The sequence below is a fragment of the Pomacea canaliculata genome, linkage group LG9, assembly GCF_003073045.1.
Source record: "Pomacea canaliculata isolate SZHN2017 linkage group LG9, ASM307304v1, whole genome shotgun sequence".
In the NCBI taxonomy this organism is placed as follows: Eukaryota; Metazoa; Mollusca; class Gastropoda; order Architaenioglossa; family Ampullariidae; genus Pomacea; species Pomacea canaliculata.
The window spans coordinates 15684145-15710721 of record NC_037598.1 but is presented as its reverse complement, the minus strand read 5'-3'; the positions used below and the strand labels follow the sequence as shown (position 1 = coordinate 15710721).

Genomic DNA, 26577 nt, shown 5'->3' with positions numbered 1-26577 from the left:
TGGCTTTTGTAACCTACGCAGTACAACCATGAACCCTATACATGTCCGTGGTACAACAGGGGATGGATGTAATCCTTTAAAAAGTAGAACTCAGTGAACATAACCACAAATTTTCGGGGGAAAAAAGCCTGCCAAATCCCAACCCCATCATTTTTGTCCTATCAAACCTTAAAGAACCTCTAAAAGACAATAGCAGTTTTTAACAAAAAACTAGTAACAACCAAGGTGCTACAGATGCAATGAGTGGAAAAAAGGGGAGAGTGAGGGACTGATATATGTAATCAGTGACTATAGACACCATGACATGGGCATATAGTGTTGGATGATGAGAAAAACTGTTAGAAATTGAGCGAGGAGTAGAGAGAAAAATAGTATTTTTATTACTATGATAGAAGATATAACACTAACGTGAAATATAATAGGTAATTATTGCCGTGAAGAATGACAGCAGTTGTTGGCAATGAACAAGAAAAATGAGATTTTATCACGATGATAGAAAGTAAAAGACGGACATAATGATGGTGGCTGAGGAGATACGTCAGCAAGGAGTGAGAGAGATAATGAATACTTGGCATGTGATTCTATGTTCATAATTCTTATAGTTTCAATGTCCATAAAGAAGGGGGAGATGAGGATGTGGAACTAGTCAGCAACAGCATAACAATACTCCTACACTTGGGGCTTTCGATACCTGACAGTATCAGAGCCCAACTCCTTTGTCAAACATGCTCGCTCAGCCATGATGTAGGGCAGTTGGTCTCACCTGGAGTTCCAGGTTACCAACGACATTTTTAGTGCACAATGATGCTTTTGCCTTCAGTTTCTGGGATCTGCATGTGTGTAGCTAATGTGGCGCCACAAGTTTCATCCCCTTCCGTGCAAATGTTTGTCTATCTTGAACACCTAAAATAGCGCCCAGACTTTTCTTTTAAGTTTCATCCGGTATGTTACTGTTGGTGGTGCCAATAGCAGAGACATCTCTTTAATTTGCAATACAATATTTATCACTAAAAAAAATATCCAAAACAAACAAACGAGCAAACTGCCATGGAGAGAAGAGACTTGCTAACATCGGGAACTAAGTGGAGGTCCTGAAAAGGACCGTTAGTAGGCAGGGTGTTACAGCTGGGATGACGAGTAGCAAGCAGCAGCTGCCACCGCTTGGAGGCTTCCGAGTTTTCTTAGGGAGGAGGACGGCTGGATGTTGGGCAACACACCACCTTGAGCGATGGTGACGCCAGAGAGAAGCTTATTCAACTTCTCATCATTACGGGTGGCCATCTGCAGCACCCACGCGCTGGGCAAAATGTTGTCTTTGCGAAGCAGACGTGGATGGATGCCTCCCATAGGCAAAACCATTCGCTCCGGAGATACTATACGTTCGAAGCCTTCAAATCAGCCTCACAACCCATGCTTTAAAGAAATATCTCACATAATCACGTGCACTGTTCTACTCACTCTTCAGTTTTCAGCCATCCACTTCTCGTGAGGCAAGGTCTCACTCGTTTGCTGACAATTAGAATGGTTGACTGTCGGTTCGTTTGCAGTCTTTCGCGTGAAGCGCATTGAACTCACATCCACACAAGCAAATGCACCTAGCTAATAATAATAATAATAAAAAAAAAATAATAATAATAATCATCATCATTCTTGTGACTGCAGAACGGCTTTTGAGGAAGTCACGTGGCGTGAGCATGCGCAGCATGTTACAAGTGAATGCTACTCACCCCTGTATGGTACAACAGGTGATACAGGCTAGGGGACAGTTTTCCCATCAGCGTTTGGCATTTTTTTAAAAAAAGTTATCGAGCGTTTTGATTGATGCTTGCTCATGCGCACCTATCCTACACGTCACTTCCTGACTGGCTGACACCACGTACTGCGGCCAGCATCTAGAATATTCTGTCGAGATACCGTCAGATGTCCACACAAGTGAGTATCTGTGTTTGACCGCATACAACTCTCCCTCCCGTGAAGTTTCCTCACACAATTCATCTCCCTGAGGACTTAATGAGCGATAAGCAACGAGTTAATGCCACTTAAATGAGCAATTCAGTGCTTGCACTTGCTATCTGCATTTCTAGTGTGTGTGGTGGTGGTGGGGTTAAGTCACGTGTTATTTGTGATCAGCCTCGATTTTGTATTTCTTCAAACTTGAGCGGTTATGAGCATAGTTTTTCATTGTTTAGTATGAATTAGTCATCTGTCACCGCATGTAATGCTAGATATTCATCGCTGTCCACAAAGCTGTTCTTGATGGTCGCTAGCATAGTTGTACTACAGCCGTTAAAACGGACCATGGACCTGTAATTTTAAAGAGCTTTCGAAGAAAGTGCAGTTTGGCTAATATCAGAACTACTGCTTCTTAACTATAATAATCTCTAGTTATCAATAGTCTCAGCAACTCATGTAACATCATAATGACAGCAGCAGACATTAACAACAAATTTCTTCCTCAAAGCGAGAGTGGAAGATGGGGTGGACATGTCCACCACGCTGTGATGATCAAGGTGGGAAGGATGGTGTGTGCTTGGGTGGGTGATATTTAGAGGTGAGAGTGGTTAACTGCACATAAAGATTCAACTTAGTTGGTGTTTCAACTTAACTGATTTTTCAGTCTATATTTTGTCCTTCTGTCACACACAAAGACCAGCGATCGTCCACTCGGGAACAGCAGGACACCGGGGCAGGTGATGGCGGTCTGGTTGGTAATTAGACATTACTGAGTGAATAGAACATTCGAGAGCTTTATGTCAACAGTTCTTTGCGTCTTACAAGTGTGAATTGTAACATTCTTACCCTGTTAAAAAAAAAAAAGTTTAGTCCTGTATATATATTCGTGCTTTCAGGTGCCCTGGTCTGGGAATCAAACATGGAGCCGGTCTTAAATCCAGTGGCGCAGTCGCTTCAGAAGTATCTTCTTTCTTCAGACCAGGTCAGTACTGATAATACATGTAAGAGTAAGTTGATGATTGAGTATCTACATTGCAGAAAGTCAACATTTCTTTGGAAGAATTACATGTATTTAATATAACTGTATTTCCTGCTGTTATTTCCGTCTCACTCGCTTTCTGTCTTCGAGGAGTAACCGATTCTTTCTTTGTTTCCACACCACCCGTGATTTATTTTGTTTCATACACTGTCTAGCCTCTCTGCATCTGATCCTTGTTGTACCGTCTTTTACTGAACATATATAAAGATTTCTTAAAGCTTCAAAAAATGTTAAAAGTTAAGATATTGCTGCAGTATGTTTCGAGTGAGTTGATTTCATGCTCACACTGCACATCCACAATAATTTTGGTAATCATGAACTAACCGTGGAGTCTGCACGAAATGGCCAGGCGAGACAAGTTGAAAGAACAAGCAGTTTCTCTGGGGATGTAGTCCTTTCTCGAGTTTTCAGTCGATTCCTAAATGCACTGCAAGACACTTGAGCATTGTTATCAACACTTCTGTCTACAGATCCCAGGAATGGCGGCGGGCACCATTCTCTCACCACTGGCCGAACCATTTGTGCCCCGCGATCCTGTCTTCTGGCCAGGACAGCTGCTGTCCGACAGTTCTTGTCACGACTGGTCTAACGATGCCAGGACACAGTGCCAGATGTCACATGTGAACACTGGTGGGCAGATCAACGTTGACACTAACGGGTGGGGAGCTACCACCGGGCCGCCTGCAATACGCGCAGTCGGGTACGAACGGGTGCAGAAACGTGAGCAGCAGAAAGCAGAAACACCGGGATCCGAACCGAGCAACTTTGACGTTGGTGTGAGAGGAAAGAGTTACAGCTGCGAGATAACTGCTGCATTCCTCGAGGGTCTCCAGGGAGGAGTTGCGATACTGAGGGATGGATTCTGTCCAGGCGAGTATACCAGGTTCAGCGGAGTGACCCTGTGGGACAAACTGACATCTGATCGCAGCTTCAACGACTTGGAGTGCATGGCACGCAGCACAGACACCGATGCAGTAATAATAACAGCTACTCCACCACACCGTCGTCTGATAAGGACATCATCGACAGCAGCAACAGCTACTCCGCTGGCCTGTCGTCTGAATGCGTGGACAGCTCTGATGACTCGCAGAACACCAGCGCTGATGCCGGTAGTGACATCGAACAGAGGACTTCCAGTCCAGGGCTCGACATCACTTGCGAGTGGCCTCGCCAGACTGATGTGCCCGGCTTCACTTACCCTCTGACCTCGCTGGATCTGCTAACCGTCAAGGACCGCGCCGGCGCGATGCGCAGTTTGCAGGATTCCGAGAAAAGTGGGTGGATGCGCAGCCAGCCTGGACAAACCACACCTGTCCTCCGTGGTGAGACCGACCTTTTGGCGAATGTTTTAGCTTTGCCTTTCAATGATCACGCCTGTGACAATGTGTTAAGCTCACGAGGGAATGTTTTAAACTACTCGTCTGCCAACGATGCAGTCAAATCTCAAATGACATTCAGTTTCGGTTCTGCCAGTTCCTCTCAGTCTGAAGACATCGGACGAATGGTTTGGAAAACGAGACTTCCGATACTCCGTCCTTGTCGCCGTCCAGCACTGGCTCAACAGGCTACTCCTCCTCGGGGTCAGACGATCACCTGACCTCTTGCAGCAGCAGACTTTCACTCAATGGCTTTAGTTCAGACGGAAGAAGTTCTGTGGACAGCGGGTTCGGTCCGTCCATTTCTGATCTCCTCTGTGTCAACGGCCGAGGTCAGTCATGCTCGGCAGCAGCTCGGAGACGATGGGCCAGAAGGTCAGCGAGTGACGGTCAATTCTGCACAGACCACCCGGGTAAGCGACAGAACCTGTACTGTGCCACCTGCCTGCGCCTCATCTGCTCGATGTGCTTTGCAGCCCAGCACATGGACTGCGCAGACGTCTTGACCCCTGACCGCGCGTGCAGGGCCTTGCGCTGGCAGCTGTTGAAGCTGCAGTCCAACGTCGACACGCAGATCAGCGACCTGGAAGCACGAGCGGGGGCCCTCCGCGGGCTCCTCGACTCCTCCTCGCGCAGCGCCGCGAGGACCAAGGAAGCCCTGAATGAACATTTCCAGAATCTTCTCGTGCAGCTGGAGAAGCGGCGAGAAAACTGATGGCGGAGGTCGATGCCGGACAACGAGACCGCGATAGCCGCGGTGGAAGCATCCTGCACAGAGTGGAACGAGGCCTGCTGGTCCTCAACTACGTCAGAACCTTCGTGAAGGTTCTGCGCCAAAGGGACAGCGCAGAGGAACTGTTGATGACCTTTGACAGCAGCCTCAGCCACCTGCTGACGCGTGTGATGCAAAGGACGACTGCCTGTTCGAACTCCGTTCCGACAACCCTGGGTACACCAGACTGCTCACCCTGGACCAGTGCCAGTTGACGGCGCTGCAAGTGGCACTGGATGGCCTGGGACTGCACGAGGGGGAGGTGACTGGAGGGATGGTCAGCTGGGACTTGATCTGGAGAGTGGCATCTTTACCGACAGCCCTTCTTCACCCGCATTCAATGGTCAGTGGACTCCAGGTGGATGCAGCAACGACGACGTGGACGATAAGCTTTTAAGCGAAGTGTTGTCTCATTTGAACCGGCTTCCCGCCACCCTTACCCTTTTTCCTGGGTCAGGGTCAGGCTCCACGACGAGCAACACGCCATCGCAGCACGAGGACATGGACGACGAAGTCTTTCGAGTCGCAACGGAAGCCTTAAGCACCCGGAACATTGACTTCGAGAGTTCGGAAGAGCTCCACCCTGAGGCTGAGCCTCCGAGGAACTACAGACTCCAGCAGCGCTTGTGCCCGGACTTCCCGCAGGACGAGCACAAGTCCTTCATCACCGACATCCACCTGTCAGAGACCGGGCAGCTCGTGCTGCTGGACGCAGCCAACCACTGCCTGAAGCGCATAGACCCCAGGAAGCCCTCCCTCCGGCCGTTCTGGGTGCACGTACCCCAGCCGCTAGGCCTGTGCTCCGCCGGGTGGGACCGCGTGCTGGTCAGCCGGGTGGGCTGCGCGCTGAGCCTCTACAGTGTGTCCGGGGAGCACGTGCGACTGTTGGCCAATCGCAACACGCGACGTCAGTACGTGGGTGTGACTCGTGCGTCTGATGCTCTGGTGGCCGCGGCCTGTCCGGAGACCCACAGCGTGGACCTGCTGGACCTCAGCGGTCGTCTGCTCCGCTCCGATCATGCCCATCAGCTTCCATGTCGGTATGTGTTTCTTGAGTTTTGTTTTTTGTTTGTTTGTTTTTGTTTTTGGTACACATCGAGCGCAAGAACCTGCTTTTAGCACAGCAGAATAAACACTGTGATCTGGCTCTGTTATTTCAATTTAGCTGTTAATTCAACATTATTAATGATAACACAGATAAGACTATGATCGGAACCCAATACCTTAGATATTTGAATGTGAACTATTTTTTAGAAAACAAAACTATTTTACAGTAAACGATTTCGTAGAGAAAAATGAACTCACTACCATTTAAAGAAAGACATCTTTGTGGGTTTCGAACCTACAGGTCCCATGGTGGTGGGCGCCACTGCTGCCGGACAGAACTGCTGGTGGTCCACCAGCCAGCAGAACCGCCAACAACCATCTTCTGCTTCGACATGAGCGGCCGCGCTATCTGGAGTCACGAGCTCCGTGTGCACGGCCGCCACGTGCAGTGCCCAAAGGTCATCGGGGGTCACGATGGTGACGTCATCTTCCTGCTGCAGGAGCAGAGCACTCTGTACAGCTTTTCGCCGAAAGACGGAGTTACGCGAGCTTTACTGACACCCGAGCACGGTGTTAAGGTGAGTAATTCGTGGCATGTGATAATTACAGGCATTTACACTCGTTGAGTGAAATAGAGAAAATCGATATTATACACAAATAGCTATTCTCACTAATTTTCTAACTTTCTCATATCGAGGTTGACTAAATGTGTATATAGGTTAAATAAAAGTTTATAATGAAAATGTGAAAACATGATATTAACGATAAAGATGTAATATTAATGACTACAGTATTAGCATGACTAAGCCAGTCACTAACTTAAAATATCAAAATTTAATAAATTGAATAAGTTTTCTCAGTAGATGCTTCTTGAGACAATTTCTTGAAATAATCGCATAGACGATGCATTAAAGAGTCGCTGACATGGGACTGGGTGTGTTGCCAAACGAATGACAAAAACTGTAACTTGTTGCCATATTTCAAGTGTTCCTAGTAGAAACTTATAACAATTATCAAAATTTCATGGGTTTGTTTCCGTCTTAATTAAAAAAAAAATTGGTCAGTGAAAAACATATTTGTAAAAATTCTATATTCAGGTTTATATTGTCTGTTTATTGGGTAATGCTTTAAAGATAAGACTGTGATTGTAAGCATTTGTTCTTGGGACTTTGTAATGTTGTGGATGTCTGTGTTCAGTTCCCTAGTGGCCTGGCACAAGACAGAAATGGCAAACTGTATGTCGCCCGAACTGAACTGTTGGACAAGGACCGCGCCCTCTTCACCGCCGAGATCGACGTGTACGCTGCTGTCACGTGTCCGGGGCCAGGTCGTGCATCCAGATAAGAGCGAACTAACGGTGCGATGTCAACGACAGGTGAATGTACATTATCAGGGAACTTCTTTTTTTTCATCTGCACAGAAGGCTTTAGCAGACAGCAATACTGACCAAGCGGACGATGTTCTTTCATGCAACATGCGATGTCCAGTGTTCATGTCTCACCACTGCATGAACAAAGGAAATCGGTTTAAGTATACATGAAGAACTGCGTAGTATATTTAGCATCCTGAGTCAGTAATACCTTCACCACCTTCTCTCTATCTCTGGCAGTTTTCATACAACTGTATTTTTGCCGTGATCTGGACTGTATAGTGAACACGGGAAGTGTTTCGCAAACATGTTCACAGAGCAGCAGCAAAAGTAGTTGTGTGTAGCAACCCTACAGTGAACGGGTCAGAGTTCATAAAATGTGAAATCTCGGATTTTTAATCTGGGCAAAAAATTGTTCTAGAAAATGATCCTTGAAATCGGCATTTTTATGAACAAAAAGATCATATTTTGTGGTGAGAGAAAGATGTAAAGGTGTTGAAGATGTAGAAGCAAAAAGGTCAGCAGACCGGTCTTGTGATGCCGTTCAGGATTTTTAAACAAATGTGTTTTACGGTAGCTTTTTTTCAATTTTATTTTGAATTTTATAGCACCAACCAAAAATTACTTTAAGAATACTGTAAAATTTTATCAACCTAGTCAAAATATTTCCAAAAAAAGACTGACGAGAAAATCATCGACCTTTAGAAACTTTTCTTGCAGACTTATCAGTCGACGGTTGCCTGCCTTTATTTCATGACAGGAAGAACTGGGAAAGGGGTGGGACATGTACAAATGCATGCATATCTGTGTCTAAGTATTGAATCGTAATGAAATGTCATGTTGTTAATCTAAGCATGACTAATGAGCGTGTTTAGAAATGTCATTAACTTTGCTTGCTGCAAACACATTGAAGCTCTTTCGTGTGATGTCCTGTTGAAGGACTGCCAGACACAGGACAAGTACGAAGGTTTTGTTACAATGTTTTGCAGGTTGAGATAGTTTCCATGTTATTGCGGTGATTCAACACCGAATTTTAAATTATTTTACTTGTAATGTGTATGAAAATGTTGGAGTGTTTGCTTTCTGTGATGTTTCTGATGTACACCCAGAGCATGTTGACTACAGGTGTCGGTGATGACGATTACAGACCATGCTTTATACAAATGTACCCGAAGTTATGTCAATTTTAGTGAATGAATTCCTGTACTGAATCTTGCAAAAATATTATTTTTTTTTAAAAAAGACATTGTTTAACAATCGTATTTTTTCAGAAGAGCTATTTTTCTTGTAAATATGGTAATTTTTATATAATTCCAAAAGCATATACACAGTTGCTAGGTCATTTGTAATTGGTTTTTCCTCATAAACTAAACTTACATTTTAAACATTTATCGTTATTAAAGTACCCTGTTTTTTTACTCGAATAAAATTGTGTTTGAGATGGACTTTCCTCTCTGTAAGAGTGCGCATGCTTTGGTAGACGATTGAGGTGGAAGTTGAACTTGTGAAGAACCAGCCCAACCGGCTTTGATTCGATTCCATCGAATTTTGAAAAAAAAAAAACAAACTTTATATGATCGAAACTGCGTTGCAGGCAGATGGCTGAAGCTCTGTTCTTGCACAACAAGGAGGTTGCTGCTCAATACAAGACTCAGTAAATCGCTGAGATAGAAGACCATAGCATATAAGACCACCCGATCAGACACGAGAATACATTTTAAATCCGTCCATCCTTTAACAGATGATTTCATGCAGCATCCTCGAACTGCAAAGTTATATTGACATTTATAAACTTTGGATAACGGACACATTTTTTTTTTTTTTTTTTGAAATAAAGACCATGTAGATAACAACAATAGGATGTCGGATGATTTGTGAGACCTGATAAAGCCTTGTTTTTTCACATTTTATCAAAGCCATTAGGAAACCTACATAAGATTTGTTTTTCGAAGGTAAGCCTCACCTCAGAGTTCAAAGGTCAATCCTGTCCACAGGTATGTCAGCGCGTGCGTCAGCTTGTTTACGACACAACAGCCAGTGCCAGTCGCCGGTTATCAGCTGGGTTTCCCTACGACAGCTGTTGGTCCCACCAAACACAGATGCTAATTCTCAATATGATCGGCCTTAGTAGTTGTAGTTTTGGTCGTGTTTACCACAAGTGGAAGTTAAATATGTTACAATGAGCAGTGCACATTTAGTTTGGATTAACGTTGTTTTATACTTTTCCTCAAAACTTCTTTCAATATTTCAGTTGCTTTAGCGCCTCGAGGGCTGAAATTTACGTTGCCTACATGATACATGGGTGGTATCGAAGCCAAAGAACAAGCAAACTTCACTGAACATTATTCTCCTGCCCCTTTAAAAAAAAATTAAATAACTTGGCACAATGACGATACTAAAAACCACCGTTCTTTCAACAAACAAAAAATAAAACAACAACAACAACAACAACAAAATTAAAAAAATAATAATTTGAGATTACATAGTGTGCCTTTTAGTATAAATACTAAAATTTTATTTAATGAGCACCTTATCCCACCAACAACGACGGACTCAAGGCGCTTGCATACATGAAGTCGCACGAGTACACACTAATTATGAGTAGGCACCAGATGCGTTTTAAATTTCATTTCCCACCAAAACAACTCAGTCTGTCACTCGCACATACACGAAGAGACCGGAGTAAACCGTTCGTCAACGGTTACAATCAGAGAGGAGCATATGTGACCGTATGTCGACACCCGGTTCCTCACTCACGTGTCTACAATTCCTACAGACTTCTAGTCGTGTAACTTAATTTTACAGACATGGCAAAGTGCTGCATAAATGAAGTTAACAAAATAGTTCTTTTGAAAATGAAATCATTTCTCTCTCTCTCTCTCTCACGTTGGAACTTTCCTCACCATGAGTGTTTTACTGGTGATTTCATTCGAGAGCACACTTGTAACGATCGCTCTCCACCCGTATTCCAGCTTCAAGCTGTTGAGTAACCATTTTGAGTCACTCGTGTACTCACAATCAGAGTATACTTACAATCAAAGTACTATATGAAATGTAGTACAGCGCGGTGACTGTTATTTTGCAGGGTATCCGCGATAACGTCAGGGTGCATTGACCGCGTTATCCATTTCATATTCCTGCATTGATTACATCGATGTCTGGCTGGCTGGACGGCTCAATATACTGGCCTTGACAGAAGGACACCTTGCACAATCAGCTGACTGACAGGTGCAGTGACCTTAGTTCAGAGCCAGGGTGATCGCCTTGTATGACAATCCCGTTCTATCGTCCAGTGTCTGCATTTCCAACTCTGACTTTTGAATTCCCCCTACCCGCAATATCTGTTTTTCGCAACTTAGATTGCGTTCCTCGTCTTTCCCATCACTCTGTCAGCCCTGACGATCTGTTTCTGATATCACCTTTGGTTCCTGCAAAAGATCAGCGATAGGCATCCTTCGCTCTTGTTCTATCTGTTAAGTTGTTCCAATATTTCTGACCACTTAATTCACTTAATGCACTTTGCATCCCCGTTACTGACAATTGACCAGTCATGTTTGAATATTTGTACCTATTAACCTACAATAGAGACAACCATCAATAAAAAGTATATTTTTTTAAAACATTTACATGATTTTAAACATTGATATTTCAGATAGTTTTTGTTTTCTTGTACTAAATTCAAATGAAAGATGATAACTGTACAGACACGCACACTAGGCCTTAGGTGAACGCGTTTTTTTATCCTTTTTCCCTACGAGAAAGACCGCATTAATTATTTCTATAAGAAAGTTAATGTGTGGGGAAAAAAAAAAAAGCTCATTCCATGCAGTCTTCATCCACTCTACATCAGTTCCTCTGCAAGTGTTTCACCCGTATCTTTCCTTCTCAACTGTACTAGCAATATCGACACTACTCGTCACAAGTTGACTCCTAGGGCGCACTTTCGCTCCTATCACTAGGACTTATCTCAAGTGTGTCCTTCATCTTGATGTCATGCTTGAAACAGCTATATTTACCGTTTTCGGTATCTAGCAGACGACGCTCTTAGTCTGATGATAACGCAAAAGTTATCTCTCTTAACAATCAATCGATTGTACTTACCTTTCCTTGTTTTCAGTTCGAGGCTGCAGATGACAAGTCACAGACGACGTATTCTGCGAAAATGAGAATCTCCTGATTTTCCTCTGCTGACTGCTTGATAAGTGGAATATTTGTCACCATGGCGGGGTTTTATAGTCTAGAAAACAAAGAAGTCATCCGTATCAAAGTAAAAGTAAGTTGCTGTGCTGTATTTGTGCATAAAGCATATTTTACATCCATTGATGCTCATGTTATTATTTTGTCGCTCTTAACACAGATGTAAGTCGCTGTGGCAGATGCTGAGATCGCAGCAGTTGCGGAATTTATAATATGTCGAATAGTGTTCAAAGCAGTGGCATTTTCTAAAGTGTATGTGACTCATTAATGTGACATAATGAGTCATACTCTTTGCTCCAATATTTTGGTCCCCCGTACCCGAAAACTGCGATCAGGCTTCCTTGATGATTGGATTTATACTAGTTTTGATTTAATTTGTAAGCAGGCACAAAACAAATTCAACAGTGCAGTTGTCAACAGCGTGGGTGTCACAGTATGCATGTTAAACAAGGATAATAGAACTGAAATGTGTGAGAGTATTGTTTTGATCTGTATAAAAATCTTTTTAAAGTTACATCATATTGCACCTATGAAAAGTGGAAGACCCCCATTTATTATAAATGTTACCAAGCAAGACAAAGGCAAAATTGCCAATAAAAATAAATAGATTTGTGAGTGTTTGTCTACCATTCTGTCTTGTGAAAGTCAAATACTTATGTTGTAATTTGGAGGCATCTTACCTTGTGGCAAATCAGGTCAGTCACCTATGTCAACAGTGCTTGCAAAGGTGTAAGTTCATGAATTCAGTCTTATTTCAATCTGCATTAAGATGGGATCAGTGTTTAAATGGGGGGGAAAATACAAAACCACAAAACTCTTTACATTGATTAGCAAATTTTTGCCTTGTTATTATGGAATTATTATTGCCTTATTATCATAGAAAATTTACTTATGGATTCAGATAACGTGGCCATCTTTCATTTATCAGTTAGCATTCATATTTACTAAACAATAAATCAAGGGTGAGGAACCTTTTTATCTCCAAGGGCCATTTTGATATTTATATTACCATTCGTGTGCCATACAAAATTGTCTACTTAAAACTGAGCCTGGGCAAGTGGTAGTTTCACCATAATGTGTTAACACTTATTGCAATTTGTACAGCCACAGCCTGCCTGGCACTGCTGTCCTCTGAGTCACCATAATCTGCTTTTTCATAATTAGGTGCATAAAAATTATGTTCTGCTACTATGAACTGCATAGAAAAACAACTGTTTGGAGTCTGTAAAATATTTTTATTTATAATTATATAATTAAGAAATTCCTACAGGAGACAGAGTATAAAGTAACAAAAAATGTTTTCTCAAATTTTCTGTTTGTGGTGAAAGTACATTAATAATAACATTAATAATCATGACTGTTTAGTACACACATGCTAAACACACAGACCTGCTTGTACAATCACAAAAATCTCATAAACCCAGACTAGTTTTTACTAGCCAAAACTTTTTCGTTGTTCATTCTATGGAAATCCAGGAAAGGATAATGTTGGATACTTTCAGACTGTAGACCAAAGTAATAAGCAATGTCAATGATTCTTTTTTTTATCATATGAGCCAACATGGTCAAAGAATGCTATGCATATTAATATCCAGCAACAGACTGGAAGTAGTCTACCCTCGACTTGGGGTGGAGGTCACATGTATGTATAATTCTCCAAAATCATCCATGTAGGCTGCAGGCAGCCAACAAGAAGCATACATGTCTTTCTTGTGATGTACTCCTATGTGTCCTGTCTATCCCGTAATGGACATTCCTTGTTGGTCCCTCAAAATTTACTATGTACGCATTCAAGTTTGCTATGGAAAGCTTATAGATTTACTGAAATATGCAATTGCTTTGGCGGGCTGGATCAAATGATTTTCCAGGTCAGACATTCCCCACCCCTGCACTAATTGAATTTAATCAAGCCGTCTTTTAAGGTTCTTAGATGCACTCTAAGTTAAGGGAGTACCTAACATTGCCAGGGTTGATTTTTCCTAAATATTCTTCTGGCCGTGATTTTATTGTCATCTTCAGATTTACCACTTCATTTTGAAGGGAGCTGATTCCAATTGAGTAATTAGCATGCTTCTGATAGTGAAAAAGGGATATCATGTCAGATGCCAAAACACAGGCTGGGTTACTGCTAATCGGTTCAAGTGGAAAGGTTGGCAGTTTGGTTAACAGGATTCCCATGCTTGTACAAGTACTATTTATAAAATTAAATAAACAATAGACTGACATCATTGATGTGTGGTTCCTAAATAACTGCAAGCCACAGATTTGTAGAGCAAGTGTGCAATCAACTGCTCAACACTGACACACACCTTTGACTCACAGATTCTGTATTTTTGTCATCAGACAAAACAGCTGTTGTTAATGCAAATGACTGATTTCTTTTTTTCTATGCCAGTTGACCTTGTGAGGGATATTTATGTTTTTAGAAGAGCTTTGCCTTGTAAGAATGTAGTTAAGTTTAATGCTGGCTCCATCACCTGAGAAAATTTGTGTCCTAGTTTGAAAATATTATGAGGCTGTGCACAAAATTGTAACAAATTTTGACTTTCACACCCCTCTGCTTTCTTCCCTTTATGGGTAAGAAAAAATACTTTGTTTCCTGGTCATAATTAGTGTTTTTTGATAATTTTTTTGCCTTCGTTTGTAATATTTGTCATGATCTGCTGAGAATATATTATAGATAAAAGCGCTCAGTAAGTCAGTCTGTTAGTTAATTTTTTTTCATCTGTAAATAAGATTGAGAAAGAGAATATCAAAGACAAATAATACCTGTAATTGTTGCCACAACATCTGCTGGATAACTCCAAGTTTAAATAAGAATCCATCATTAAATGAACACGTCTCTCGGTTCACAGACCAGATCCTCCATAGTGTCCATTACTGTTTTAGTATGTATCCTGTTTCAGTACAGGACATTCATGCTGCCCATTTGTTCCATCAGAGTACAGGTCACCATTGCTGTCCATTTGTTCCATTGGGGTACAGGTCACCAATGCTGTCCATTACTGTTTCAGAAGTGTGATGGCCTGATGCAGCCGGAGTATAAAAAGTTCTCCATTGATCCACAGATTACATCATTTGAAATGCTGCAGGGAATTCTTGCCAAAGCTTTTGATATCAAAAGGTATGTGATACTTTTATAGAGCCTTCTATTCACTGGACCATTGTGCAGCAGTTCACAATGCATTATAGCTAAACATATTGATGCAGACCGGGCAATGCTTTGATCACTTGATTCTGATTGGCTGTGGCACATCAAGTGCCTTCAGATGAACAGATGTGTGCTTAATTATTTTCTTCAAGGTGTGGCTGCATTAGTTAAGTAATCTTTGCCTCTGCAGTGACTTCACACTGAGCTACTTGGCTCGTGATACCGAAGGCCAGGAGGTGTACCTAAGCATGTTGTCAGACTGGGACATGGACGCTGCTTTTCAATGTGCTGCAGACCCTTGCCTCAAACTCAAAGTGGACCTGAAGCCCTTTGACCAAGGTCAGCAGGGTACAGAAAGTAATGTTTACTTCTATCTGTCTGCTTTGCTTTTTGTTTGTACTATGTGAAGCGCATCTTTGAGTTGCTGCAAAATACAGATCAGTATTCTGAGTGGCTTTCAAAATAAATATTGAGTCAAGTCTTTCAGTTATCGTTATTAATTCTGGATGTTTTGTATGTGTTTGCATTCTGGTGTATTAGCGTTAATAATTACCAGTCATGTTACTGGATCGTCACAAACATTTTAGACCATTAACTCAGTGGAGATAAACTGTATTCAAACACAGCATTAAAACTGAAACTGTCACACAGTATTTTCAGATTTAGAATTCTCGTGTATTTCTCACAATTTCCTTTCTGTACTTGACAGCTCTTATTGGCCGTAAGTCAAAGTTTGTTTTGTTTTTGTTTTCCCTATTTAAGCTTGTGTGTTTTTATGATTTGTTTTTCCCTTGAGACTGAGGTTTATACTTGTAGATTACTTCACTTTTCATTTGTTTTTATGCTTGGCAGCTTTTTATGTGTCTGAGTTTTATGGGTGTTGTTTATTCCATATGTGTTTTTATGCAGCCTTTTCTTGCATGACTATTCAGTACCTTACACTTTAAGTATTATTTTGTTGGTACTTCAGACTGACTTGCCTCTTTTATTGATTGATTGGTGAGCTGGGAGATAAGTGCTATCTAAACATTAAAATCAATGTACACCTTCATTAGGATGGTATGAAGCTTCTCATTTGCAACTTGCTGATTTTTTAAACAAAACCTTTTATCAAAAGCTAACATGCTGCAGATATATATATGTATCATTGGTGAAAAAAACTTATGTCTAGAAAAAGGAAAATTGTTTCATCCAGACTGCAGGCTAAGCTGTACTTTAGAACTCCTACTCTTAGTCATGCTTTCTTGAGTAGAGTTCATCACAGGATCACATGGGTAGGGAAGACTGCAAATAGCTGTCTTATTCGAAACCAATCATTCAAGGCTGTTGGGACTGAAGCATGAGTTTGAGTTTATGAGTTGCCAGGTTGTTGGTATTTTGACAATGTAGGCATCTCCTCTCAGTTTGTCAGCTCAAAGATCATGGGTGCTGTGACTACATTTAATTAAATAAAGCATCTGATTTCACACTTCTTTGACCATGATTGCTGAAGTGATGCTTTCCCACAAGTGCAAACACCTATATTTAAAATGCATGAATTTTCTCTAGAGGGTTGTTTTTCTTCTTTTTTTTTTTTTTTTGCATGTGTGCTTTGTTTTTCCAGGGGCAAGGGGCATGTCATTATTTAGCTTAGTAGGTGGTATTATTACTCAACACACAGGGATTGGAGAGATTGAGCACATTATGATTGATATACTTCTCAAAAAGACAATATTATTCAGGAGACACTATCAAATATGATGGTCAATCACATCAGTAAAATGATAACATCCCATGAGGTTCCATTCTTCAAGATTGGTTATTGCAATACAGACAGCAGGCTTATTAAAGCTATATTCAGCTGACAGCCTTTACTAAAGCTCCATCTTAGGGGGTGTGTGTGTGCACGCATATATGCTCACCATTTACATATCGGAAACAAATAGGTTCACAATGATAGCATCACTCTTCAGTCATGAGGAGTGAATATTTTAAGGTGACCCATTTACAGTGATATTCGCATAAGTCAGTGTTAAATGAATAGACAAACATATTAAAGTTGTAGTGCATGTATTGAGCGAGCTTTTCTTAATCTTTGCTAAAATTGGTAGCCCTAACCTGTAGAAGTGTAAACTGATTTTGTTCTGTTCTTAATTTTTTGAAACAGCGCTAGTTCAGTGCCTGGCTTTTTGCAGAGCTTGATGACTGGGATGTCATTGCACGTGCAGAAATTCCACAGCACCGTATTACAAGCATCCTGGATAAAAGCTCACTGTTGGGTACCATCACCAGCAACATCACCAGCCAGGTGGGACGCACCATGTCCACCATGCAGCGTGCAATGGGTGAGTAGTGTTCAACTGTTAAGGCATTTGCTTGTTTATCTATCAACCATCTATCAAAAGAACGAGGTTAGAAAAATTAATCCAGTTGCCAAAGGCATTCTGTGTGAGTGGCTTCCACAGAGATGGCAAGGGATATTCTATAAGAGCAACTTTTACCTATTGTGTTCTGCTTATAAATCCATGTCCTGGCCCATGTGGGGACCCTAGTACCTCCATTCTATTCGGATGCATATGAAGTTTTTCTGACCATTTGTACATTGCCTATGGATTGTATGTGAATGGTGTTTTTTCCAGGTGCGTGTGTGGGAATTGGAAGTTACTACCCGTTTCTATATTGGAATTACGCGTAACTTAGTCCCAATTCCTAGGACATATTGTGTGCCATGTTTGCCATTTGTGTAATGCGCTGTGTGTAATATGTGCGCTGTGTGTAATATGTGTGTCCCTGGCAATTGTATATAAGATAGTCATACAGAACAGATGTACATCTAAAATAGAAGAAAAATAGTTTTAAATCTTTAAGACATAATAGTAATGACTCAGAATTCAAGGATAAAGTAGAAGTATTATTTCTGAGGAGCCAAATTTTGCCTTTATATGGCAAACTATACTTTTCTTAGCTTCTTTTAAATGATTTTTTTTCCTTCTTATTACCAACACTTTATAGCAACATAGTTGATGTGAGACTGTATGAGTACCATTTTGTTGATAGTTTCTTTTCATACCTGTCCATTTTAAACTTGTTTTTCAGGTTTAAAGCACCCAGAGGAGACATACAAGCCCTTGAAACTTGCCATGTCAGACATGGAATTCCACAATTACCTCGATTCAGCAGGCTACATGGTGAAGCCAAATGAATTCCGCCTGAGCATTTATCAAGGTGGCATTGAGAGCTCGCTGCGTAGAGTAGCCTGGCGCCATTTACTCAACATCTTTCCTGAGCAGATGTCAGGCCGAGAACGTTTTGATTATTTGAAGCGCAAAGAACTGGTATGGATTAAACTCAACGTTCTAGATGTATATTAAGAGGGTTTAAAATAAAATTGCCAGAATGATTGTGTTGTTCAATATAACATCAACCTTCACATTTGGTACAGAATTCTTTTGTATTGTCATATTGCGTAGCAGCAATGGACATTCAAGTCTACACCTTAGTTTAGTTTAGTCTTTGTTACTCCTCGAGGAGCATAGGACCACAACAAATCTGCACCTTAAAGGTGTTTCAAATATTTAGCCTTATTAGACTGGAAACTGACAGTGTAGATGTGAAGAGTTTAGTTTCCACTGTGGGTGTGTTCTTAGTGATCTTAGTAGATAGTGTTATTTCTAACCTCAAGATGTCTGGTTGCATTTTGCTTGTTGCCAGGAGTACTATTCTTTGCGAGATGAGTGGAAAGAGAGATTTTCTGGCGGCAGCACGACTGAGGAGGTGAAGTATGTTGCATCTATGGTTAAAAAAGATGTCCTTCGCACAGACAGGTCTCACCGTCTGTATGCTGGTGGGGATGACAACAAAAATACTCTCAGCCTCTTCCACATCCTTGTGACCTATGCCTTGACACACCCAGATGTCTCATATTGCCAGGTAAGAAACACTTACTCTTGTTTTCAGACCCACTGTGATCTGATTTAGCATGCAAGATGCTTATATATTATGTAAAATATGAGTAAATTTTACTTATTTGTGCTAGAATATTTAAAAACTTACAAGAGATTGCTGCTCTTATAAACCTGATCATTCTCTATTATTGAAGTACATTATTAAACATGATGAGCTAGCCCAAGCGTAGTTAGTTCGTCACTCAATCTCGCATGTCTAGTTTGATGTTGCAGCTTATTTTAACACCATGCATATTGATGGATAAGAATAAATTCTGGCTCTGTGGAACATGTTTATTTGTATGTTTATGGTACTTACACATTGACAGGGTATGAGTGATCTGGCATCGCCATTGCTGGTTATACAAAAAGATGAGGCCCAGGCCTATATATGCTTCTGTAGCCTAATGCAGCGATTGCGTGGCAACTTCTCTCCTGATGGTTCTTCAATGATGACCCAGTTTCGACACTTGTCAGAACTGCTGAAGGTGCATGATCCCCAGTTCTATGAGTACCTGCAAGGCATCAACGCTCACGACCTCTTTTTTTGCTATCGCTGGCTTCTCCTTCAGCTTAAACGAGAGTTTCCTTTTGAAGATGCTCTCTATATGATGGAGGTGAGAAATTGCAGCTTTGGATGACATCTGTCTTTACAAAACTCGAGTTATAATTGTAGGAATCTTAATGTGTCATGCTTAATCAATAGTTTGATGGGATTATTGTTGCTGTAGGTAGAAAACCCCTAAATACATCTGCGTCATGTTTAACCAGTTTGATGGGGTTATGGTTAAATACATCTGGGCTTTACCTCCACTTGATCACAGTCAGGTCATGTCTATGATATCTACATGATTTGCACACTTTTAGATCAATATTAACATGATGCCTATATTTTTGCTGAGGTGAGCACTATTTCACAGAGATAGCACTGCTATGTGTAGTCAGTGATTTGCTGTCAGCCTGTGTTCAGAGCTGTTAGTGCTTGATCTTTCAGCTGCTTTTGATACCCTTGACAACATCTTTCTCCAGCAACTTCATGTGACTTTTTGCCTCTTCACTCTCATGAAATGGTTACAGTCCTACCTGATAAACTGCGTACAGTCAGTGATAATCAAAGAGTCCATCCTGTTGTCCTTTCTCCCAACACTCCTATCTCTGTGTTCCTTCATGTTCTTGTCTTGCTAGCCAGTGCATGTATATGTCTTGTGCTTGTTTGTGCTTGATTGTGACATCTACATCACACCGCCTCTTTCCCCACTGCCACTGGTCTCTTGTGAACCACATCAAGCTTGTCTCTGTGTTGAGGAAATGCACTATACAAATCCTACTATTATTATATGTATACACTTACAAATCTGAAGTCACAGGGTTGAAGTCTTCATTCAATCTTGTTTGCCATCTATATCCAGCCAATGGGAGGTTGGTTTGGTGGCACAACAGTTAGCGCCTGTCACCAATACAGTGAAGACTGGCTGTCCTGGGTTCAGCTCTCATCTCAGGCATACTGTTCTTTCTCTGCATGTGGCATCTGTTTACAGGGTTAGCTTTTTTGCCATGATATAGCCTTAGTTGCTGGCTCGACATAAAACACCAATTCCCTTCCCACCTCAGACACTGTGTCCTGTCATTCACCAGCTTGTGGAACATGGTACTTCATGTATACTGACGATACTCAGCTAATTTTCTAGTTCTGTTTCTGATCTAAGGTTACCACCACAGGAAATACTCTGAACTCAGTGAAGGAGTGGATGAAAATGAACAAATTATAGCTGAATGGAAACAAAATTGGGTATCTTCTAACCACCTCTGACTAAAACTGAAGCTCCATCATTCTTTCATTTTCTGGTGTCAGTATTCCACTCTCCCAGACAATGAGAAATCGCAGAAAACCAAATTAATGCAGTCTGTAAGTCGATTTTTCTGGAGCTTTGCAGAATTCACCATGTGACCTTTATCAACAGTTTCTTCACCAGGAAACTCATTTGTGCATTTGTTCTGTCTTTGCTGGACTATTCCAACTACCTGTTATTGAGCTTTTTAACAGCCTGCTCAACAAACTTCAGAGATGCTGCCCACATTATCTTACATAAGTGCAAGTCTGATTATGTGACACCACTCCTCTCTGTGAGCTGAACTGGCTACCTGCATTCACTTCAAGATTTTATTCTGCAACTGTTGTCGCCAAGGCTTTGTTGCAGGATGTCTGAGTTATTAACACCTTATCAGCCCATAGCTGATCATATTGATCTGCATGTGTCACGTATCAGCTGCTTCTCTTTTTGTCCTCTGGTCTCACTTTGCACTCATACCACCTTCGATGCTTTCAAATCTTGCCTTAAGACTTGGGAATACTTTAACTCTTCCTATACAGTTCGTACCTGCAGATGTGAACATCTTCATAACAGCAACTCAGTCACATGGATTCATCCTTATTGAATGAGTTAAGTAGCTGGTGGTTTTGTTCTCTCTCCATGCTTCCTCTCCTGTGTGCACGTTTGTTTTTTGTGTAGACCTCTTTTTGTGTATGTGTACTTGTGAAACATTGTTAAGTTTATTGTTTATATCAAAGCCAATTGAGCTTCCTGCAGGCAGGGAAATGTGCTATACAAATACTGTAATTTTTATTGCACACTAGTAGATCAGCAACAGAAAGAGCTTATGATGCATGCATGGTCTGTTCCTTTCAGACTTATGAGTGAAAATTCATAATCATCATCTCCCTGTTGTTTACAGTGACATCATTATATCTGCATGGTTTACAATGATGGATCGTAATTATTTTGCCTGTCACTGGTGATCATTATCTGCTTATTTGGTTTACCAAATAATTTTATACCTGGATGGCTTAAAATTTCAGGTAATGTGGAGCACACTCCCTCCCTCTCCTCCAGAGCAGGAGCTGTCGTTGGTAGACCATGACTACAATGCCAAACTGCTGTCGTCATCTCCTTGTTCCCCCACCTTTTCTTTCCAGCAGTCAGTCTACGCCAAGTTGCTGGCCATGCGCTGCTCCAGTCGCATGCGAGACTTTGCAGTGTCTGGTGCTGCAAGAACTCCTCCTACTCTTATGCCCACTAATCCTGGACTCAACAAGAACTCATCCTTCGATGCCTCCCCTGGGGATGAAGATAGGGGAGTGGACTACCCTGAGATAGACGACCCTATGACACGGTCGCTTCAGCAGCGATCTAGCAGCATCGACCAGGTGCTGCATGACTGTACATCAGCTGCATGCTTGCAGGAAGATTGCATTGAGAAGCTCTCCTCTTGTGAAAGTGGCAAACAGAATGATGGTGAGCTTGTGAATAACAGTGTTTGCTCTTGTCACAAATGCAAGTCCCCTGACAAGACCAGAGATTTCATTGTCAGTGTTGACAATCAGCATAAAAGTGTTCTTGGACACAAAGAAACCTGTTCCATTCCTCAGCTGAATGGGACTACAGCACTATGCCAAGACAGTCCAGAAAGCGCCCATAGCTATGCTGATGAAAGTCCTGAAATACTTAATACACATTCGAATGGTGACAGTGTGGATCCAGAAACAAGCATTTCATCTGATTCCCATCAGACAGAGGTAGATCAACACATGCAGTTCAACTTGTCTCTGGAGTCCAGTTCAGCAGCAACAGATACAGCAGATGCAGCAGAACAAGATAAGAAGGAGGTGGAGGACGGTTATTCAGGGTTCTTTGGCAGCATGAGGAAGTTTCTGGCTTCTCCAAAACGTCGTCCTCTTGATATTTACATTCCTCAGGAGATCTCTAGCTATGGGTCTGCCTCCAGCACCAGTCCCAAGCAGCCAGCAAGTGAATTAGTGCCATTATTGCAAGGGCTTTCTGACTCAGGTGTGTCAGATGGTGCACAGGATGGAGGCGCCAGTGAAACTCGCACAGCTTGTCCGGCAGCCAAAATCGTCAAGCAGCAGATAAAAAAACTAAATCCCATGCTCAGCAGCCTCCTAGCCTTCAGCTGCCCCCTCCTCAAGAATTTGGCATGGGGAATCCCTTCCTGATGTTTCTGTGTCTCACCTTGTTGCTGCAGCACAGAGATCAGATCGTGCAAGCCCACATGGGGTATGAAGATGTTGCCATGTATTTTGACAAGATGGTGCGACGTCACAACGTGCAGAAGGTGTTGCACCAAGCTCGAGAGCTGTATTCAGAGTATCTGCGCTCACAGCAGGAACTAGCAGACCAGGGACAGCAGCAGCAACAACAATCTAAGCAAGAGTTTGGTCTCAATGTTTGATGAAGAGAATGGACAGCATTTGCTGTGGATGACTTGTGTCTGAGCTAAGCCAAAAAGTTGGTGTGCTTTGGCTAAGAAGGCAAGAGCAGATCATGAGAGCTTGTGCTATGTACCTAAACTTCTCGTGAAGTGTGTGTGCGCCATGGATGGTTGCAGTTGAACCAGTTCTAAATTTTGCATGCGGTGGTTTTATGCCTGTTTTATTTGCCATGCAAAACTCTCATCAAACTCAAGGAAGTTATGTGCTGTGGTGGTTAAATATGATTAGTAGTTGCTTTCAGATAAAAGTATCACCATGTATTAAGAAAATTGTGTTTTGCCTAGCAATCAGTATTTCATTTTTATTTTCATTTCAGTATTTTTTTTTTTTTTTTTGCATTTTATGTCATATATTTGGTTTAGGGTATTCTTAGTGATTTTCAAGTATTACTATAAGGAAGCATGTATTTATCAAACTACAAGAATGTGAATAATAATGTGGGCTTGGTCTGCACTCAAGAGCTAAACAACCAAAGTCAGCTTGTTTCTCTTTAGACATTTTATATTGGTGACCACAGGTAGAAAATCATGCCTGTGACTGTCCAGCTACCTATTATCTTGTAGCAGCTGTATAATGAGAACCCAAGTCCAGCACTGGGTTGCTAAAGTAGATTTTTACCAACTACTGTGACCTAAGGATGTGCATTGATCTCGCAGTGCTTGCTTGTTCTCAGCAGCTGCACAGCGCAGCATAATGCCAGGAAGAAGATAACGTCCCTTTTCTGTCTTATTTGCTGAAGTGTGTGTAATATCTTGATTGGCTGCACTTGATAAGTGATCAAGAAACATGCATCATATTGCACATCCTTATGTGATGTATCACTGACTGAGGCACAATTATTACTATTCATTTTTTGGTGCATTATCTTTTATATCTTTTGGATGGAATCAGATTTCAAATGACATTAGCATCTAGTGTGTCCTAGTTTCTTGTCATGTCAGCTTACAGTGTTAGCAGTGTGTTTCAGATCTCTAACTTTCTTTTCCTACTAAGTGGATTCTGCATGTACAGCTGAGTCCCTTATTTTAGAAGCTCAGATGACATGCCATGACGACAAATGCATTGATGATCATAATACAACTAGCAAGCCAAATATTGAAACCTGTCTACAGATAGACTACAGAATCTGGAGGAAGGTCCTGTCATATGCAAAATAAATAGGCATGTCTTTCTGAAGAGCTGACCTTTTTTTCCTTCAGATTCTAATTAATTACAACTTTGCAATCATTTTTGTCAAATGATGCTGAGTTTGCTTTTCCGTGTTCTTTGCTTACTTACACCTGGTTCTACCAAGAAGCTACTTACTGCACAGAAAACACATGCACACTCATGCAAGGGAGTTAATTTGTTAAGTATTTTGGGAAAAGAGGTACTTTAAAGTATTTTTGAAATCCACATCTGTGTATGCTGCAAGTGCATGGGTAGGGAATTTCAAATTGTGTTCAAACACTGCAAAAGAGTGCTTGCCAAAGGTGGAAAGGGAGAGTATTGGAATTTTGAGGAGAAAGGTGTCCTGAGATTACACCTGTGATGGTTTACGCTACTGAATAAGTGTAGATTGTAGTCAGGAAACTGCCCCACTTCAAGCACTGAAAACAAAGGAAGGCCTCTTTGTATTTACTTGTGATAACACGAAAATGTGAACAGGACACAATTAGAGGATAGCTAGCAAGAGGTAATGAAAATGTTCTTGGGTCAAGATGGGACCCATATCCTTGAAAACTATTACACATGCCTTGGCAACAAGAAGTCTTCAGCATTCCATGTTTTTCTCTTGAGGCGACTGTATTGTGTGTCATTCAAATATCATAGAAGAACCAATTTTAGTCAGAAACATGATCCATTTTTGTCTACCTAGATAAATGTTCCTGTGGACAAGGGCTGAAAGATGAGCATCAAGTCTGGCACAGCATTGATTTGGGGAAGTAGTTAAATTTTGGTACAATAGTCACATCATCTGGCAAATAACAAATCTGATGCAACAGAGGAGAGGAAACCTTACTGTACTTAAAAACAATAACAATGACTTGAAACTATAACTATGCTGTTTTTAGCATTGGTAGTCTTACGGGAAAAGTGGGATTCTGCATCTTGTGTCTTAATTTTGATTGCAAAGTGGAGCTAAGTAGTTAAAAGTGAAAAAAGGCTTCTCAATTTTGAAGTATGTTCTTGTAAATTTGTGTTGCTGGTATTGGTAAACTTCTGCTGGCACACTTTATTGATTGAATCTGTGCATTTTGTGAATGATATACTTACTGCATTTTATACTTATGGCAACTTCTTGCAGATTTGTATTGGAGGACACTTGCATTGTCTTGAAAAACTTGCTACTCTGAGTTTATCAAGTGCTTAGGGAACTATTATTTTGCTAAAGGAAATACTGAAAATTTAGTTTTGACCTGTTTTGCATTTATCTGTGACCTCAGAGGTGTTAAGGTGGGTAGCATGTTAGGTTCTTTTTTCTCTCTATAGATACTAGAATCCTTGGGGTCTGGTTTACGCACTTATGCACACTTTAATGTGCAAATACTCAAACCACCCAGGCCTGGATTGCAGGTATTTTTCACGTTAAACCTCTAGCTTTCAGACAGCTTAAGCTGTTACAGATACGTAGTCCTAATCATGCAGTTTCTTTACTTGTATTCAATTCACTTCTCAAATCTCATCATACAAACTACATTTGCTCCATCAGTGTATGGCTGCTAGTGTGGATGTAACTCTTTTTATGAGTTGTCTAAAGCCGTACAGTTCTTATTTACATTGGAGCATATAGATTCGAACATGGGCATCCTGTATTTGTAAATTATGTAAAATGTTAGGTTTGAAAACTGCTACAAAGACTTGCTGTGTATATAAATTGAGACAATGTGCAGAATTGTGATACAACTTCTACAAAACACTTTTAATTGGGTTTGTGCAATATGTGTACATGCAAGGTGTTGGCTTCATTTTGTCAATAAACTTTTACAGATATTGTGACTAGTGAACTCAAATGCTTTATTTTACATACATTGAGAAGCATGCATAATTCAAACTGGAAATCGCAAGGCCGTAATGGTTTATGGTTCTTCACATTACTTGTGTTTGAATATGATAGTCATCAGTTACCTCTTTTGATTCTCACCAATCTTTATAGAAGCAGTCGTGAGGTGTTGCTAAGCACTAGTAGTAGGATGACTGATTGCAAGCTGTTACTAGCATGTGCTTGTATCAAACGTCAGGGCTGTCATTTATGGTTTGTGTTTTAACCATTCCATTTATTCAAAACTGTGCTACTGCAAGATTACATACATATTTATGAAGTGTCTGTTCCATTGACTGCATCTGATTGTGACATAATATACCAGAAAACATTACAAGCAAGCTTTAGTTGTGTTGTACTCAAAACTCATAGCTACTATAATCCTGGTCGATAAATGTATTTTTAAATATAGATGCAATTTTTCAAGTTTGGAATGGCCT

General features: G+C 41.2%; 2 protein-coding genes across 2 annotated transcripts; both read left to right on the top strand.

The window, feature by feature from the left end:
- The first annotated feature begins 2707 nt into the window (after positions 1-2707).
- On the top strand, positions 2708-4197 carry LOC112572198. Its single transcript, XM_025251765.1, has 2 exons — positions 2708-2935; positions 3463-4197. The coding sequence occupies exons 1-2, from the start codon at positions 2873-2875 to the stop codon at positions 4195-4197; spliced, it is 798 nt and encodes a 265-aa protein (XP_025107550.1). The 5' UTR covers positions 2708-2872.
- Positions 4198-11614: 7417 nt separating this feature from the next.
- Positions 11615-26417, top strand: LOC112571504 (TBC1 domain family member 25-like). Its single transcript, XM_025250517.1, is given in 9 exon segments — positions 11615-11829; positions 14768-14877; positions 15095-15243; positions 17079-17228; positions 17980-18218; positions 18595-18813; positions 19157-19444; positions 21685-22791; positions 22794-26417. Coding segments are annotated over 9 exon segments (2598 nt in total). The 5' UTR covers positions 11615-11775; the 3' UTR covers positions 23076-26417.
- Positions 26418-26577: the final 160 nt, after the last annotated feature.